General features: G+C 42.4%; 2 protein-coding genes across 2 annotated transcripts in view; one reads left to right on the top strand and one right to left on the bottom strand.

Moving 5' to 3' along the window:
- Positions 1-18,447, top strand: part of LOC100759869 (lipoamide acyltransferase component of branched-chain alpha-keto acid dehydrogenase complex, mitochondrial) — a 48,957-nt gene extending 30,510 nt beyond the window's left edge. Inside the window, exons 6-12 of the mRNA XM_027395583.2 lie at positions 2,101-2,222; positions 8,979-9,195; positions 9,979-10,145; positions 12,894-12,971; positions 15,138-15,329; positions 15,447-15,518; positions 16,584-18,447. Coding sequence (XP_027251384.1) covers positions 2,101-2,222; positions 8,979-9,195; positions 9,979-10,145; positions 12,894-12,971; positions 15,138-15,329; positions 15,447-15,518; positions 16,584-16,751 — 1,016 coding nt within the window. The 3' untranslated portion in view covers positions 16,752-18,447. The remainder of the gene's footprint in view (positions 1-2,100; positions 2,223-8,978; positions 9,196-9,978; positions 10,146-12,893; positions 12,972-15,137; positions 15,330-15,446; positions 15,519-16,583) is intronic.
- On the bottom strand, positions 1,027-1,735 carry LOC113833490 (60S ribosomal protein L9). The gene has a single exon (XM_027395586.2). The coding sequence runs from the start codon at positions 1,705-1,707 to the stop codon at positions 1,129-1,131; it is 579 nt and encodes a 192-aa protein (XP_027251387.1). The 5' UTR covers positions 1,708-1,735; the 3' UTR covers positions 1,027-1,128.

The following is an 18,447-nucleotide window of genomic DNA, read 5'->3' as shown; positions in this document are numbered from 1 at the left end:
CTCCTGAGTGCTGGAATTAAAGTCATATGTCATCATGTACTGCTCTAGACACTTTTGAGGGTGAAAATGTGTCCATTCTCTTGATCATGGCAATGATTCATAGGTTATAGATATTTAAACCTTACCAAATTCTCTATTTTACATATGCAGTATAGTATCTTTGTTAATATCTCAGCAACAAAATATCTCAGTTATATCCCCAACAAAATTAATGAAATTGGATATTGATGCTAGTGGATTTAGTAACTATTCAGGACAGTTCTGTTGTATACTGATTTTATTTTGCATGCATGTGCATCTTTTGCTTTCATACTTTTACCTTTTTTTTTTTCAAGACAGGGTTTCTCTGTGTAGTTTTGGAGCTATCCTGGCAGTCGCTCTGGAGACCAGGCTGGCCTCAAACTTACAGAGATCTGCCTACCTCTGCCTCCCGAGTGCTGGGATTAAAGGCGTGCGCCACCAACGCCCGGCTATACTTTTACTTTTTTATAATTTTAATTTTCTTCCCGGAACAAAGTCTTTTAGAAGCATGAATTATATTACTTACGTTTTATATTATTATATTACCTATGCATGCACATTCAGCCACAGAGGCCAGAGATATCAAATCCACTAGAAGAGGAGCTATAGGCAGGCATGAGCCCCCTAGCCTGAGTGCTGAGAACTGAATTCCAGTCCTCTACAAAGCAGGACAAGCTCTCAACTATGAACCATCTCTCCTACCCCTAACCTAGCATTTGGAAAGTAGAAGCAGAATGACTAGGAGTTCAAGGTCATTCTTAGCTACTTAGAGAGTTCAAGGCCAGCCTGGGCTTTACAAAACCCTGTGTCAAAAACAAAACACAGTACTGGGTGTTAATATTCTCTCTTCCAAACTTCACTCCCAGCACTGAGGTTTTGAATAACCTTTATCTAACTTTCGTAGTGCTGGGAATTGAACTCAGAGCTTGTGCATGTCACCAAACAATATTCCCTAGCCCTGTTCTCCCATCTGAAGAGTCCAGAGTTTTGTTTTTTTTTTTTTTGTTTTTTTTTTTTTTTTTTCAATACAAGTCTTTATTGTCCCAAAAGACACACCAAATCGTACTTAATTCAGGATCTTGTTTCTGGAACTGGTTAACTTAGGTCTTACTCATCAGCCTGCTGCACTGTTCCCTTTTCAGACACATAGATACCATCCAAAAACTTCCTGATATCTTTGTTTTTAACTGTTGTGGCTTGCTGAATCAGAGCCGCTGAATTTGAAACAAGTTCAATATCATTTCCTTCAAGGATTAATTCATCCTTTTGGGCTTGAGAAACAGAACAAGCAACACCTGTTCTCATCCGAACCCTGCGGATGTATTTTTCACCCAAGAAATTTCGGATTTCAACCAAAGACCCGTTCTCCTGAATAACAACGTTGATGGGGAAGTGAGCATACACAGACCTCATCTTGTAGCGGAAGCCCAGTGTGACTCCCTTGATCATGTTCTGAACATGACTGCAGATGGTCCGGACAGTGGCCAGTTCTTTTCTGTTACCCCACCATTTGTCTACCCGGAGCCTCTTCTTCTTCTTCCCGAGGAGACTCAGCTCTACATTGATGTGATTGAAGTCCCTTCGGAGGATTCCTCTAGGGCCCTTCACAATGACTGTGCGCCCCTTCAGAGTGATGTCCACATTTTCTGGAATGTCGACGGTCTGATTGCTGAGAATGGTCTTCATTCTCGCAGTAGATGGGGCAAAGAGACGAGTCCAGAGTTTTAATCATAGAGGATCACTAGTGTGTGTGTGTGTGTGTGTGTGTGTGTGTGTGTGTTGTATACACTTGCTCATGTGTTATGTGAGTGTGCATGTGGAAGCCAAAGGTTGATATCAGGTATCTTCCTTCCTCCATCACCTTCCACCTTATTTTGAGAGAATGTGTCTCTTGATGAGTCTGGAGCTCCATCATCAGTTCAGTGCTGCTTGCTGGGCAATGCGCTCCAGGGCTGTGCGCCTCCATACAGTGCTAGTGTTACAGACACACAAGGATCCAGACTCAGGCAGTCTGGCCAGCCTGACACTAAGCTTTTTGAAGAGATGCTTTGGATTGAAGTTGTCTAATGTTGCTTCCAGATTCAGAAGAAGATGTTGTGGAAACTCCCGCTGTGTCCCATGAAGAACACACTCACCAAGAGATAAAAGGCCAGAAAACACTAGCAACACCTGCTGTTCGTCGTCTGGCAATGGAAAACAACGTAAGTCTTCTTAAAATTGAAGTTTGAGATTACATAGAAAGTATACATTTGTATTGATGGGAAAAAATAGCTAGCTCTCTGAAATGGTTCAAGCTGGAATTAATGAATGTGGTTACTATAGTAAAGTGACCTTGGCACAAAAGTACTTGGGAGGGGGCAGGAGAGATAGCTCAGCTATTAAGAGCATTTGCTGCTCTTCCAGAGGATGAAGGTTCTGTTCCCAGCACTCTCGAGGGTGACTCACATGTGTGACTCCTGCTCTGGAGCATCTGGTACCTCTGGCACCTAGGAACACTTCCAACATATGTGTGACATAAGTTCACACAAACACATCAATAAAAACAATTTTTTTTTTTTTTTTTTTTTGGTTTTTCGAGACAGGGTTTCTCTGTGTAGCTTTGGAGCCTATCCTGGCACTCGCTCTGGAGACCAGCCAGACCTCGAACTCAGAGATCCTCCTGCCTCTGCCTCCCAAGTGCTGGGATTAAAGGCATGTGCCACCAACACCCAAAAATAAATCTTAAAAAAAAAAAAAAAAAAAAAAAAACACACTGGGAAGAAATGACAGGACAACATGAACTTAGTGCTTAATGTTAATTGAATAACATGGTGTTTTATTCTTTCCCAGAGCCTGTAGCAGTAACAGCTAACATTTCTTGAGTCTTGTGTCTTGGGGCTGAGGAGATAAGGTGACTCAGGCAGTGAAGTGCTCACTGCACAAATCTGAGGACATGAGTGTGATGCCCTGCTCCCACATAAGAAGCCTGGCGTGGTAGTGCACACATGTAATCCTAGCATTCAGGATGGAGAGGTAGAGAATCCCTGGGACTCACTGGCTGCCAGACTGCTCTAAATTGGCAAGTTTCAGGTTTAGATCCTGAGAAATGACACCAGAGGTTGACCTCTGGCCTTCAGATGCACAGGCTTATGTATGTGTGTACCCATCCTCACATGAGCACACACACAAGCACGTCAAACAAGCAAACACATACATACCAGTATTTTAGATGAGGTGAACTAGAAGCACAACTTAAGAATCCAAGTGCCTGTGACTTTCTTTAAGAACCAAAAATCAGTAAAGGGAATGAAAGGCTGGCAAAGGGAAGAGACTAACGATGGAATAGTCGTGGGTGTGGTAACAAAAATCTGCCAAACTACACTGTGCTGAGACAAGGAGATATGTGTTAGTTAACTTGGCATGACTACAAGATACCTGAAACAAACCAAATAATAATAAAGAAGATGTTGAGTTTGGCCCCTGTGTCCTAGGTGTGTGGTGGTGTAGTCCATCACGGTATGAGTGGAGTGCACAGCAGAGCAAGTCATTCTCCTCATAGGCGGGAATTGAAAAGGTCATGTCGAAATCTCCTTTGATGACATACCAGTAGTAACTGGGAAATCTCCCAATAGACCCCAAGTCAAAGTTTCTACCACACCTTAGCGCCACCAAATTAGAACCACCTTTCATTTTATTTATTTTTTGTTTTTATGCATGTTTGCATATTGTTTTACAGATAGGATCTCACTACGTGGTCCAGGTTGGCCTCAAAATCACTGGCCCAGGCTATCCACATAATCTCTATTCTCCTACCTCAGTATTCAGAGTACTGGAACTATAAGCATTCATCACCATATCCTGCTGGGCACAAGCCTTGAACACAGACTTTGGGGACATTCCAGATCCAAACCATAGCCTATTCTGTGACTATGTGGCAGGTAAAATGCCAGGCAGCATGGCTCCTTGACACCAATAAGTACTTCGTGTCCCAGTTAACCTTCCAGAGAAGGAACTACTGTGAGATCTACAGTGGGAAAGTGGCCAGGGCGTTCCGCAGCTGACAGTGCACAGGAGCCAGAGTTCCATAGAGGGACTTTCGTCTCATTTGTCATTCATTTGTTGCCTCAACAGTCATCACATTCATTATTTTAAGCATGTGTATGCCAGACACTGTATGCATTATCCCTTCAGGGTGGTTGGTTATAGAAAGGACAGAGAGGGTTGTTAATGTGTCTAAACCCCCAAGGAAATAACAGAACTGGGCAATTAAGGAGAGTTCTGCTTACACAGCCTGAGTCCTTCCCACTCTGGCCAGCAATGAGTAGAATTTCTGAGAAAAGTAGTTGTCTCATGGGGAAAAAACAGAAATTTGTATCATGCACGTGTATAATTGACTTAAAGAAATATTACTAGAGTTCCTCCTGCCCATGAGGAACTATTCAAGGGCATACTCTATGCCTTGCATGCTCATGGACAAACTGATCTACTTCCCTACCCCTTTTTAGGGAGGGAAGTTTTAAGTAGATGCTACATATCCCAGCCTCATCTGGAACTTGCTATTGTAGCCCAGCATGGCTGCTCCTAAATACTAAGATTATAGGCCTGTGTTTCCATGTCTGGCTTCTCTGTATCTTTTCTTTCACATTCATATTTTTTGTTGGTATTTGTATTTTTTTAATTTATTCTTCTCTCATATAATATATCCCAACCACAGTTTCCCCTCCCTCCACTCCACCCAGAAACACGCTTCTTCTGTTTCCCTTCAGAAAAGAGCAGGCTTCCCTGGGATAGTAACCAAACACATCATAACAAGATACAATAAGACCTGAGGCATAAACCCTCTTATCAAGGTTAGGTGAGGCAACCCAGTAGGAGGAAAAGGGTCCCAAGAGCAGGTAAAAGAGTCAGAGACACTCCCACTCCCTCCATTAGGGGCCCTACAAATACACCAGCCTACACAACCATAACATATATGCAGAGGACCCAGCACAGATCTGTGCAGGCTCTGTGATTGCTGCTTCAGTCTCTGTGAGCTCATATGAGCCCTGGGTAATTGATTCTGTGGGCTGTGTTCTACTGTCCTCAATCTCTCTGGCTCTTACAGTTCTTCCTCCCCTTCTCCCTCAGGGTTCCCTGAGCTCCAAGGGGAGGGATCCAATGGAGATCTCCAATTTGAGCTCTCTCCCCATCTAATGTTTAATTGTAGGTCCCTACATCTACTCCCATCAGCTGCCTGAGGAAGCCTCTCTGATGACCACTGGGCTAGGCACCCATCTATCACATTCATATTTCTTTAAAAAATATGTCAATTATACAAAATAGTGGGTTTAATTTATAAGCAATAAGAATTATGGGAGAAGGTCTGATGAGATGGCTTAATGGTTAAGATCCCCAGCTGCTCTTCTAGAGGACCCAGATTTGATCTACAAAATCTACATGTCAGCTAACAATTATCTCAGGTCCCAGGGTATCCGGAGTTCTCTTCTGGCCTCCTTGGGCAACAGGAACACAAGTGATATACAGATATATGAGCAGGCAAGACACACATAACAAATAAAGAAATAAAAACTCACAAAAAAGAATTATGAGCGAGCAGAGCATAGTGGCACGCACCTTTAATCCCATCACTCAGCAAGCAGAAGCAGGTAAATCTCTTGAATTTCTGAAAGACCCCTGGAGGCTCAGGCCCCTAGGATCTCGGTCCAGGACCGTGGCAAACCCAATCACCAGGCGGAGGCAAAAGCTTGATGCAAACAACAAGAGGTTTTATTGCAGTTGTTTAACAAGCTAACTCCATTTTTAGACTTTCATACATGTTAGACTTATCTATCTTTACATAGATAAACCCTAAAATACCTGTTACTGGAATCTGTTTTGCTTTAAGCTGGCAAGACTATCAGTCGTCAAAAGCATCAGAGTTCTTGAGAAGGATAAGATTTTACCTGAATCAATGATTAAAGAATAACAGAGACTTGCCAGCAGGCTGCATGGACAGCCATCCCCAAGGTCCTCCATCCATAGTAGTGGGCTGCAGGATATCTGCCTTTTTGCTGATAACTTGTGACCTGTGGATTATAGACTTTGGGAAGACTTGCCTACCGTTGGCCCAAGGAACGCCGGGAAAGTCGATTCCATCGTCCTCTTGTCCATGGTCTGGAATACTTTGTACCAGTTGAGGTGAAGGGCAGGGTTGCTCAGTGACCAGCTTTGTCACTGACCCGAGATGAAGTTTCTTCAGTGCCCGTCAGTCTTCTCGGAGGAAATGGGGTGGGGCCAGCAGCTGGCCTATCTCTCTGTTACAAAAAGCTTTTTAACAAAACATTTTAAATGCCATATTCTCTAGATCTCTGAGCATTTGAGGGCTGTCTGTTTAGTATCTTAGTAGTTAAGTTTGCCTTTGGTTAGAGAAAAATTCCTTTTTGTAATAAAAGCTGTACCTTTGTAAAAGGCTTATAGGATAAACTGAGTGGTATAAATATTTTGTTAATTTGAATAGACTTTAAATGTTTATCATCATTTAAAGATATATAGCAATTTAGAAATATGAGACTTAATAGTTTAATTTAAGTTGTATATAGAGCTAGATAAGTATAAAGTTAAATTAGGTACAGAGATAAGCAGGACTGGATAACAGTAAAGGGGGAGTCAAATTGTAATCTCTGATCCGTACATTGTAGCAAACAGACAGGAGATTTAAAGAGACAGAGTAAATAGAGGGTCCTGGAAAGGCACAGTATTTAGTAAACAAGCCATGAACAACAGAGCCAGTGAAAGAAGAAAAAGACAAAAAATAAAATAAGAAGAAAAAGACAAAAATAAAATAAAAAGCAAAAAGATCTGGCAGAAATCAAAAATCTGGCAGACAGGTTTGTTCGATAGGCCGCTGGAGCTGTGCGTGCCTACAGGTAGGTCACATGACCAAAACAGCGGCAACCGTAAACCGCTTTTGTCTGTTAACCTGCTTGTTGGATGAAACCAGAAAGGTTCCTCTATGCATTTCCCATGGGTGAGGCAGGTGGAGAACCGGCAAAAAGCTCCTCTACGGATGCACGTCTGCCCGTGGGAGTTGCCAGGGGCCTGGCCCCGAAGGGGACACAGCTGTCCCGAAATCGAAAAAGGACCCAGCAGTCCGAACTGAAAAAAGTAGAAAAGCACCGCTCCTGGAGCGGGATCCCATGCCTGACCTTTAGGAAATGCACCCAACAAGTGAAAGAAATAAAAAGCAAGATGTCAGGTGGCAGTGTTTGAAGTGAGTGGGTAGGCCTAAGCTAGGTCACATGGTTATGACCAAGATGGCGGCCCCCAGGTTAGCACACGTGGCCGATGGCGACCCCCGTAAGCACATTCTCAATTGCCAGAAAAGTTTCAAACCAGCAAACAAACAAAATGGAAACCAGCAAATAAACAAAACTCTCAGAGCATCTCAAGCAGACATTGCCAACCAAGAAGAAACAGTCAGAGAAAGAACAAACAGAACAATGAGGGACATTCTCAGGTGAAAGAAAGTTCCCACTGGGAGGCAGAACTCCGCTCATTTACCTACTCGCTGCCAATAACCGAAAGATCCCGTAAAAATGTATTTCCCGTGGGCAAGGCCGAAAAATGTACAGATCGCCCTGTCTGAGAGCACCCGGCCCGAAACCGAAAAATGGACCCAGATTGAACAGCGCTGGGTCTGCCCCATAGGAACGGTTTGGGTTTCTTACCGGATTGTAGCGAATAGGCAGATCAGTGAGTTCCAGAAATACTTAGTTGGAAAAGCCGCAAGTTGAGTTCCGGCATCTCAGGCTGTTGCAGGCAGGAGGGAGTACCAGGAAAAGCGGAGATGGAAGTGGATTGTAAGGTTACCCTTAGCCTAACATGCGCCCGCCAGCAGGTCGCAGAAGGTATAAGGGCAGAGCCTTTCCACGTTGGGCGCCAAAATGTTATTCTTTTGTTTAAAAAGAAGAAAAGAGAAATATTGAGACAGACATATTGACTATAAGTTTATTATAAGGCCCGGTAGAATGGGGAGACTAAGAAGAGGAACAGGATAATGGCTGACCGCCATGGCCGGTCGCCATAGAGAGACAGAGCGGGGAAACAGAGAGAGGGGACAGAGAGCAGGAACAGGGGGAAAGAGCGAGAGAGAGAAAGGTGCAGGGGCCTATCTTTTAAAGGGGTCCTCTGCACCTGCGTGCAGACTTCTTTCCCATGGAACCTTGGGCTGACCAGGGTATTGCCTGAGTGGATTCCACCAGGTAACAGGGGCAGGCCAGCATAATGCCTGAACCTTTCACCCACCATGGCTGATGGCTGAGAAAAGACTCGGAGAAGCCACGGACCAAGATCTTATTGGGCAATGTAAGGGGAGTGTCTAGGGGTACGCACAGGCTCAGGATTGGTGTGCCTCCAGGCTTGGAGGACTTGCCCTGTGTTGATTGGTCAACTGGTTGTTATGGCCCATAGGCCCTCCCAGGGCGGTTGCTATGCTCTGCACATCACTGCTGTGCACTTGTCTGTAAAGCACACCCAGAGCAGTAAAGCATAGCACTACCAGCTAACTTCTGATTGGTTCCTTGCCACAAGTCAGGCATCTGAACTCCTAGTGACCAAGGCAAGGTCAGGCAAACACGTGTTAGGTTGTTATGGCTGCCGAAATGGGGATCTGGTCCCTTCAGTTCAAGGCCAGTCTGATCTATCTATAGTTCAGACCAGCCAAAACTATACAGAGAGACCCTAGAGGGTGGGGCAGGAAGGAAGGATAGATGGATTGTAGGAGAGAGTTAGAGCTTTAAATGGGCAAATGGACAACAGTATACATAAAAGTAACAACCACTTACACAGAGATCCTGAAGCTTATTTTTCAAAATAATGAAAATGTTGCTTCCTCAAACTAAGTTCTTGGACAAAAGTTTTTAACCTTTAATTGATTATGCTCCATTTTTAAGTTTTGATGATAGATTTATTTTTTAGCACTAAAATGTGTTATATTTTAGATTAAGCTGAGTGAAGTTGTTGGCTCTGGAAAAGATGGCAGAATACTTAAAGAAGATATTCTCAACTTTTTGGAAAGGCAAACAGGAGCAATATTGCCTCCCTCACCAAAAGCTGAAATAACACCACCTCCACCACAGCCCAAAGACAGGACCTTTCCCACGCCAATATCAAAGCCTCCAGTATTCACAGGCAAAGACAGGACAGAGCCCATAACAGGTATGGTAACAGCAGTAACATGAAACCGTGCTGATTTGTTTCAGGGAATCCACCTCAGGAGGTGTGTGTTCATTGTATCAGATGTTTTCGATTATTTTTTGAGCCAGTGTCTCACTATGTAGCCCTGGACCTAAATAGGTAGACCAGGCTGGCTTCAGACTCACAGAGATCAGCCTCCCTCTGCTGAAGGAGGCTCTGCAGAGGTTCCCTCCCAGAATGTGGATCAGGCACAGTTCACACCCAAACTCCTGATTTCACAAAGAGATCCTTTATTGAGCATGGAAGAAAAGTGGCTGCTTTCTGACTCAGACAGAAAACAGCAGCAAATGACCCTGCAGGGGTAATTTTTAAGAGGAAAAGAGGGAGAGGGAGAAAAGAGGGAACATTCTATGTTAGAATGTTCTAGGATTCGTTGGTATATCTTGATTGGGCATGTTAATTAGGTGAGCCAAAGGTGGCTTTTGATTGGTGGACCTGGGTAGTCAGCCTCAGGAGGAGGAAGTGGACAAATAAGGAAATAGAGCTTGGTGGCTAGCTTTAGAAATGTAATCTAATGGTTTTTGGAATTGGGGAGAAGGGCAAGACCTGCCAGAGCCATATTCTAGTGGGCTAGTGTCCCTTCATCTGCCTCCCAAGTGCACCACCGCTGCCCAGCTTTCTATCCTTACTAACAGAAAAGTTCAAACTCATCATGAATATAATGATGCAATCCATAGTTTGTCTAATTTGTATTGAAGAATAATGTATTATTGGATTTATATAAAAGGATGGAGTTTCTTCTAGGTTTCCAAAAAGCAATGGTCAAGACCATGTCTGCAGCCCTGAAGATTCCCCACTTCGGCTATTGTGACGAGGTGAACCTTACTGAACTGGTTAAGCTTCGGGAAGAATTGAAACCTGTTGCTTTGGCTCGAGGAATCAAACTCTCCTTCATGCCCTTCTTCTTAAAGGTGAGTTTCACTCATTCCAAACGAGGCCCCAGAGGACATTGACACTTGTTTTGTAAAGACATAGTAGGTTAACAGGTTTTCATTAAAATACTACTTCATGAGCTGGAGAGATAGCTCAGAGATTAAGGGTACTGGCTGCTCTTCCAGAGGTTCTGAGTTCAATTCCCAGCTACTATGTGGGCTTGCACAACCATCTGTAATGAGATCTGGTGCTCTCTTCTGGCCTGCAGGGATACATACATGCAGAATACTGTTACATAATAAATAAATCTTAAAAAAGAAAAGACTACTTTATACCATATCGTCAGAATTAGAAAAAATAAGTTCAAACCCACCATCTCTTTGTTTCATAAGAATTTAACAATTGAAATCTGTGTTATGTTTTTATCTTCTTAATCTTCTTAGCTCCTTTTTTTTTTTCTTGGTTTTTCAAGACAGGGTTTCTCTGTGTAGCTTTGGAGCCTATCCTGGCACTCGTTCTGTAGACCAGGCTGGGCTTGAACTCACAGAGATCTGCCTGCCCCCCTCCGTCCCCCACCAGTGCTGGGATTAAAGGTGTGCATCACCACTGCCCAGCTCTTAACTTCTTTTTAAAAGATTATTTTTGCTTTATGTTTAAGTTACATTTATCTATATATTTTGTGTGTGTGTGTGTGTGTGTGTGTGTGTGTGTGTGTGTGTGTGTGTGTGCGCGCGCGTGCGCGCGTGCATGACTGTATGTTTGTGTGCTTGTGTGTTCAAGTGGACTCAAGAGGACAACTTGAAGGAGTCTTTTTCCTCCTTCTACATTGTAAGTCCCAGAGATTGAACTGAGATTGTCAGGCTCGGAGGAAAGTGCCTCATTGAACCATCTCGATAGCCTAAGATGGATGGATGGATGGATGGATGGATGGATGGATGGATGGATGGATGGATGGATGGATGAGGCAAGGTTTCACTAAGGAGCCCTGGCTTGCCTGGAACTTACTATGTAGGCAAGGCTGCTTTCAAACTCACAGATCAGTCTGCCTCTGCCTCCCAAATGCTGGATTTAAAGGCATACACCACAATATGTGGCTATTTGTTTTTTAAGTGTGTGTGTGTGTGTGTTCATGCAAGTGCCCACAGAGCACAAAAGAGGGTGTCAGTCAGATCTCCTGGAATGAGAGTTACCAGGCAGTTGTGAGCCATCAGCTTGAGTCCTAGGAGCCTGCAAGAGTAGCACATCCTCTTAACCACAGAGCCATCTCCCTGCTTTAAACTAGGAAGAGAATTGTGCTGACAGTAGGGCAAGCCTTTCACTCTGTAAGGGTCATAGGAAAGTTCTGGCTTGAGCTAAAAGGAGGCTTCGTACAGCACATTCTCACAGGGGGCCTCTGAGAACCATTTTCAGCGCTGGGCCTTGGAACCAGTAGCTGACCCTGAGCAACTGGCAGTGTGAGTCTCACTAATGGCACTGCAAAGTACCTACTGTGCTAGGCTTAGGAAAGCATGCTACAGTTACCCCTTAATTCTCAGAGTATCCCAGACATGTAGATATTACTGTCCCCACTTTCCTCCAAAGAGGCCTCCGAGAGGTTGAGAATCTTGTCACCGCCCTAACTAACAAATGGAAAAGCCACATGTCTGGTCTGGTCTGGTCTGGTCTGGTCTGGTCTGGCCTCTCATTCAGCATGGCTCTGCTTGCCCTTTCTTCACAGTCTACCAAGACAAATCATTCTTTCAATCAAGTTGTATCATTTCCGGATTATTTTCAATACTTTCCATTCAGTGCTGTTAGGATGGTATCCTAAGTCCTTAGTGTGACATACAAGTTTCTGCTAGCTACCCCTCCAGTTTCCTCAAAGCCACTCCCTGTTTCAGTCACATTGAGCTACACACAGAGTTACTGGATTACACAATTTTACCTGAAATACCCACTAGTTATTCCCCACCTCCCATTTTGTTTTATTTGTTGGTTTTGAGACAGAGTTTCACTAGCTAGCCCAGGCTGGCCTGGAACTCAGTCCTTCCTGCCCCAGCCTTCCCAGTGCTGGTATTATAGGCATGAGCCATCTCACCTGACCTTCTTTTTGAAATATGCGTGCAACTCAAGTATCAAATCAGTGCAGATATAGACTCCAGAAACCTGCCCAGCATATGGGCAGGAGAGAAATGATATAAAGAGAAAGGAAGTATAAAGAAAAGCAGGGGAAAGATCGAAGGGGACAAACAGGGATTTGCACCAGCAGGGTGAGCTCCAGTACATATTTGAGCCAGCTCTGCCCTTGACTAGGCCAAGGACACCTGTGGCACACTGGCCTCTAATGGTCACTTTGCAATCGTTATTGTGTATTCTTCCTACATGGAGAAAAGGTCTACCTGCCTTTTTTGTTGTTGTTGTTGTTGTTGAAATTCCTAGACTATTTTTAAACTATTGGCTTGCTTCTCATAAACATCTAAAGCTACATGTTAGTGAGGAAATCACTTGTAATTGAGATATTTTCTTTGGTACTTTGGCAGCCTGTGTGGTTATTTTGATAAATCCCTTTATGTTTGCAAGAGACCTGACCACTTTATCATTTGTTTTTAAATGATTAGGGCAACCTAGTTTCACCTTCATTGGAGATAAGAGTGGAAGTGATTTACCCAGGTATGTGTGGCCCTGACGTTACACTCAGTTTAGATTAAGGGTTCTCTTCCCCTTTCATTTTCTACCTCCTATTGCTTCTAGTTCTGTGGCTGTGTGAGGCAAAAGTGCTCATGCTGCCTTATTTTTCTCTTCAACAGGCTGCTTCTTTGGGATTGCTCCAGTTTCCAATCCTCAATGCCTCTGTGGATGAAAACTGCCAGAACATCACCTACAAGGTCAGCCATGCATTGTGAAAATCCTCTCTATAATAGAAGATGGTGTACATGTGCTTGTAGGTTAGAAGCCTCTAGGATACTCAAACAATGACCCTTGTTCAGGCAGGAATGAAAAGTATAGCATAAGCCATTAAATTTAAATGCAATCTATTAGCTTTGTTGTCACTGTTTAACGATTTTGTTCTGGTGTGCAGCCTTTTAACGTCCTGTTGATTTTCATTTAAAATAATGGAACTATGCAAATGTGAAGTGTGGATTGTGCTACTCACTCTATTTAGCATCGCAAAATAATCACCTCTCTCATGATTAAATTTCTGGAATTTTAAGGAAGAGAGCTATCTTAGTTAGGGTTTCCATTGCTGTGAAGAGACACCATGACCATGGTAACTCTTATAAAGGAGAATGTTTAGTTGAGGTGGCAGCTTTTATTTTCAGAGGTTTAGCCTATTATCGTCATGGCAGGGAGCATGGTGGCTGGAAGTTTGGTGTCGTATAGGTAGACATGATGCTAGAGAGTTCTATATCTTGACTCAACAAGCAACAGGAAGTGGTCTGTTATACTGGGTGGTATATGAGACCTCAAAGCCAGCCTCCACAGTGGCACTTTTCCTCCAAAAAGAGTACACCAACCTAACAAGGCCACACCTCCTAATTACTACCACTCCTCTTGGGGGCCATTTTCTTTGAAACCACCACAAGAGCAATTTTTTTTTAAGTATGTATAGGTAGGAGTATATTTCTGCATGTGGGTATGTGCCCATAAGGTGCCGGTGCTTACAGAGGCCAGAGGCATTGGATCACTTGGATCTGGAGTTACAGTCTGTTGTGAGCCTCCTGATGTGGGTGTTAGGAAGTTAATTGGGGTCCTCTGGAAGAGCAGCAAGGGCTCTTAACCACTAAGCCATCTCTCCAGCCCAAAAGAGAGTAATTAATAATAATTTCTTTAAGTAATACATTTGAATTCAGTTTGAGTGAAGTCTTCTGTTTGGAGTGCAAGTTTCTTAAAACAGAAGTCTTGCAATGCTGATTCTTAGATTCCTTCCTCATTAGCAATACTCAGCTAGCAGTAAGCTTAGGGGCTGCAGGAAGGTGGCTCAGCGGCAGAGTTCTTACCCAACATCACCAAAACACAAAAACTGAAGGTAAGCTTAGGTAATGCAGGCAGTCTCATCAAAGCTATTGCAGTGTGCCTAATAACAGTGAACTGTTTCTTTTTATCTCAGTCTTTCCTAATATAGCTTATTTTAAAAATTTAGAGAAAATAATCGACCTCAATCCTGTGGCTCAGATACTCCCTGTTCATACAATATTCTTCCATGAATTCATTTAAGTAATACAAATTTTTCTTTAATTTGCTTTTCTCTTTTTTATTTACTATATTGTGGATATCATCACACATCAATAGAGTGATATTGTCATTTATTCAATCAGTGACTTACTGGCAAATATTTTAATTGTTGTAGAACTATCTGGTGCTGCCCCTAGTTAGTTCCTTTGTTCTTTTGAATTTATTTCCTTAGCACAGTTTTTTTTTTTTTTTAAATATTGTACGTGTCTTCATGATGGAAGGAGAGAACTGACTCCTACAAGTAGTTCTCTGACCTCTGCATGCATTTTATGGTGTTTTTATGCACACACACACACATAAACACACACACACACACACACACACACACACATACACGTAAACAAATGTCACTTTAAAATTTAAAAAGACACTATTGTTTCTAAAACAATCTTTTAAGCTTGGTTAAATTATTGTTTTTAAAAATTTACATTTATTTTATTGTGGGGAGGAAACTGGTGCCACTGTATGTGAGTGGAGGTCAGAGGACAACTTGCAAGAGTTTGTCTCTCCTTTCACTATGTGGGTTCAGGAGTTTGAACTCAGATTAACAGCATATAAGTGCTTTTACCCATAATGCCGTGTTATCCACCCAAACTGTTTCTTCCAAATGACTTCTGCTCTAGTCAAAATGGTGACTGTTTTGTCTTTTGGCCTTTTGGCTTTTAGAGATATGATCTTGCCATATGGCACAATCTGGCTTCAAACCATCAGTCTTCCTCATCCAATCTTCCTGGATATTGGCATTACAGTGTACCATATGCCTAGCTTGATGAAATGGTTTAGTATCTTTGTTCTACTGGGTAATTTTTATTTCTTAGGCTTCTCACAACATTGGGATAGCAATGGATACTGAGCTGGGGTTAATTGTCCCCAACGTGAAGAATGTTCAGGTTCGCTCTGTGTTTGAGATCGCCATGGAACTGAACCGCCTCCAGAAACTGGGTTCTTCTGGTCAGCTCAGTACCACCGATCTTACTGGAGGGACATTTACTCTTTCCAACATTGGATCAGTAAGTCGTGGTGTTCAAATTCATGTGTAACATGCATCTCTGATCATATGCTCAAAAAAATACAACCTATCGTCTATCAGGATTTCCCTGAAGGCTAAATTTTCCCATTCTTCTCAGATTGGTGGAACCTATGCCAAGCCAGTGATATTGCCACCTGAAGTGGCCATCGGGGCCTTGGGAGCAATTACGGTATGTATAGAGAGTAACTGCAAGACAATTTCAGCAAGCTGGAAAACTGAACACAAAGAAGACTCAGCACTGAATATTTTCCTTTGCTTTCTAGTTTTGAGTTTGTGGAGTTTGGCTGTTTGCCTATCTTCTCTCTAGCTCTCTCTCTTTCTTTTCTTTAAATGTGCATTGATGTTTTTGCCATGGGTGCTAGGTCCCTGGAACTAGTTACAGACAGTCGTGATATGCCATGTGGGCGTTGATAATTGAACTCAGGTCCTCTGGAAGAATTGTCAGTACTCTCAATCACTGAGCCTCCTCTCCAGCCCCAGTACACCTATTTCTTCCCTTCTTGAATTAGATCAGAGGCCACTGTATAGGCCCAGCTGGCTCAAATTCTGGCTCCTCCTGCCCTACTGGGATTACAGGTGTGTGCCACCACACCTGACAAAATGATGATTTCTTGGGCTTGAAGGCAATTGTATTTTGAACAAGAATCTAGGTGACTCCAAAAACAGGATTTGTGGCCATGCTTTAGAATTTTTAGAATAGGTTCTCTCTCTCTCTCTCTCTCTCTCTCTCTCTCTCTCTCTCTCTCTCTCTGTGTGTGTGTGTGTGTGTGTGTGTGTGTGTGTGTGTGTACATGCACGTGTTTCACACATACACAGGGGCTACACACACACACTCACACCATAGCACTTATGTACAGGTCAGAGGACAGCTTCAAGAATCAGTTCTCTCCTTAAGTATAAGGGGTGGGTTCTCAGGTTCAAATTCAGGTGGCAGGGCTTGGCGGCAAACACCTTTATTTGTTGAGCCATCTTGCCAGGCCTTGAAGAAGTGAAAGCTTCAGACACGATCTCCCAAGAGCCGGGAATTGGGAGGCAGCATTTTCCGAAGCCCTGGTGGATGCCCACTCACTGGCAGGGACGAGGGGTTTCTGATCCTTATACCATGGGATACCCACTCACTGGCATGGAGGAGTGGTTTCTGGATCTTATACCCTTGTTGCCAGATCTTCCTTCCACTATGAGTGACGGCGAGTTTACCCTTGTTTATTTTTTGTTTTTTTCCCATTGCTTCTAGGCCCTTCCCCGATTTGACCAGAAAGGAGACGTTTTTAAAGCACAGATAATGAATGTGAGCTGGTCAGCCGATCACAGGGTCATTGACGGAGCCACAATGTCACGCTTCTCTAACCTGTGGAAATCCTACCTGGAAAACCCAGCATTTATGCTGCTCGATCTGAAATAATGTTAAATAAGGCATCCTTGAACCTTTTGCGTTTCCAAAGAGTGCGTGAGGCCTGGCTGTGCCAGCACGTGTTCTTGTTACACTTGCGTTAGAAATGATTGAGTTCCCGCTTGAGGTCTAAAGCACAGTATTTACCACTGGCATGGTAGGCTCTTGGCTGAAAATGAACGATGGTGTGATGATTGCCCTGGGGTATCACACTGTGTAGGTCACAGGGTGACTTCTCAATATGGTGCTGAGATCGTGTTAGTTGAAACAGGCAACAACAACAAAAAAATTGTTACTAAAAGGCAAGAGCCAATATACACGTGGTATTTGCCATCTTCCTTTTTTTAATTTTTTAACTAACTTTTTTAGTGAAACTTTTAAATTCTATTTCATTGGGGAAAGGAATTTATATACCAATGTTTTCCATTTCCCTATAATCATGGTAACTGTTCCACAAAATAAGTGCAATTCTGCTTATCTTTGTAGATGATAAGGTGTATACTCTTGCCTTATGTGTTAAGTATTATCTATAAATGTATTATAGCTGAAACTAGCATTATTTAAAGGGGAAATTATAATCTGGTCTTAACTATAGTTTCACAATCAGTAAGGCTGTTACAGGTAAATGTTTTAAATGGATAGACTTCTAGAGCTGTGGTTATGCTTTGGCAATTTGCTGGGAAATACTTGACTTTTCAAACTCACTTTGTGACATAAAATATCATAGATACAGCAGCTGTTGGCTTTTTTTTATGCTTAGAGATCTGTTGCCTTTTAATTTTATTGATCTTCAGCTAAACATAAGAAAGGGACTTGGAATCTGTTCTGTTCTCCTGGCCCTCAGCAGGAGTGAGAAAAAGAGGGTCAAACAAGAAACTGTGGACATAAAATTAGTTTATACAGAAACGCTACTAGTGACATCTTGATAAAGATCCACTTTAGTCAGATAGCATCAGGATTAATCTAATTCAAGGTTGGGCTAATTCCCAGCACTCGAGAAGCAGAGACAAGTGAATCTCTGAATTTGAGACCTGCCTGGTCTACATGGTGAATTTCTGGATAGCCAGATGCATAAAGAGACCCTGAGAAAGAAAGAAAGAAAGAAAGAAAGAAAGAAAGAAAGAAAGAAAGAAAGAAAGAAAGAAAGAAAGAGGAGAGAATCAAATTCAACATTTTGAAGTCTAGGTTTTTTGTTTGTTTTTTTCTAATATTATCTAATTGAATATATCATGACAAAAATACTTGTTTAATTGAAGTTTTGTGACAGGAGGGAAAAAAAGTCATTTTAATGCATCCTTGATTTTTTCCAAAAATTTAAATATTTTATAAATTAAGTAAATGCTGTTTATTTGGAAAGTCACACCATTATTTTTACATAAAGAAAATTAACAAAAGAAAACCAATGCAGAGCCAGGCTTTGTAATCCCCACAGTTGGGAAGCTAAGGCAGGAGAATCCTGAACTCAAGGCCATGCTAGGCTACATAGTGAGACTCTGCTGAAGAAAAGGAAACACTTCAGATAAAACGGAGAGTAACAAACTATTACCTATTATCTTAGCACTGTTAACCTTATAATGTATGCCTCTGTATACATAGCTATTCTTTTATAAAAATGAGATCATAATGTATCTACTATTTTATAATTTGATTTTTAAAAATGTATCATCATTATAGACACCTTTATGTGTCAATAAACAGTTCTACATTA

The sequence above is a fragment of the Cricetulus griseus genome, assembly GCF_003668045.3.
Source record: "Cricetulus griseus strain 17A/GY chromosome 1 unlocalized genomic scaffold, alternate assembly CriGri-PICRH-1.0 chr1_0, whole genome shotgun sequence".
In the NCBI taxonomy this organism is placed as follows: Eukaryota; Metazoa; Chordata; class Mammalia; order Rodentia; family Cricetidae; genus Cricetulus; species Cricetulus griseus.
The sequence above is the reverse complement of the archived record's forward strand: the minus strand, read 5'-3'. Positions and strand labels throughout refer to the sequence as shown.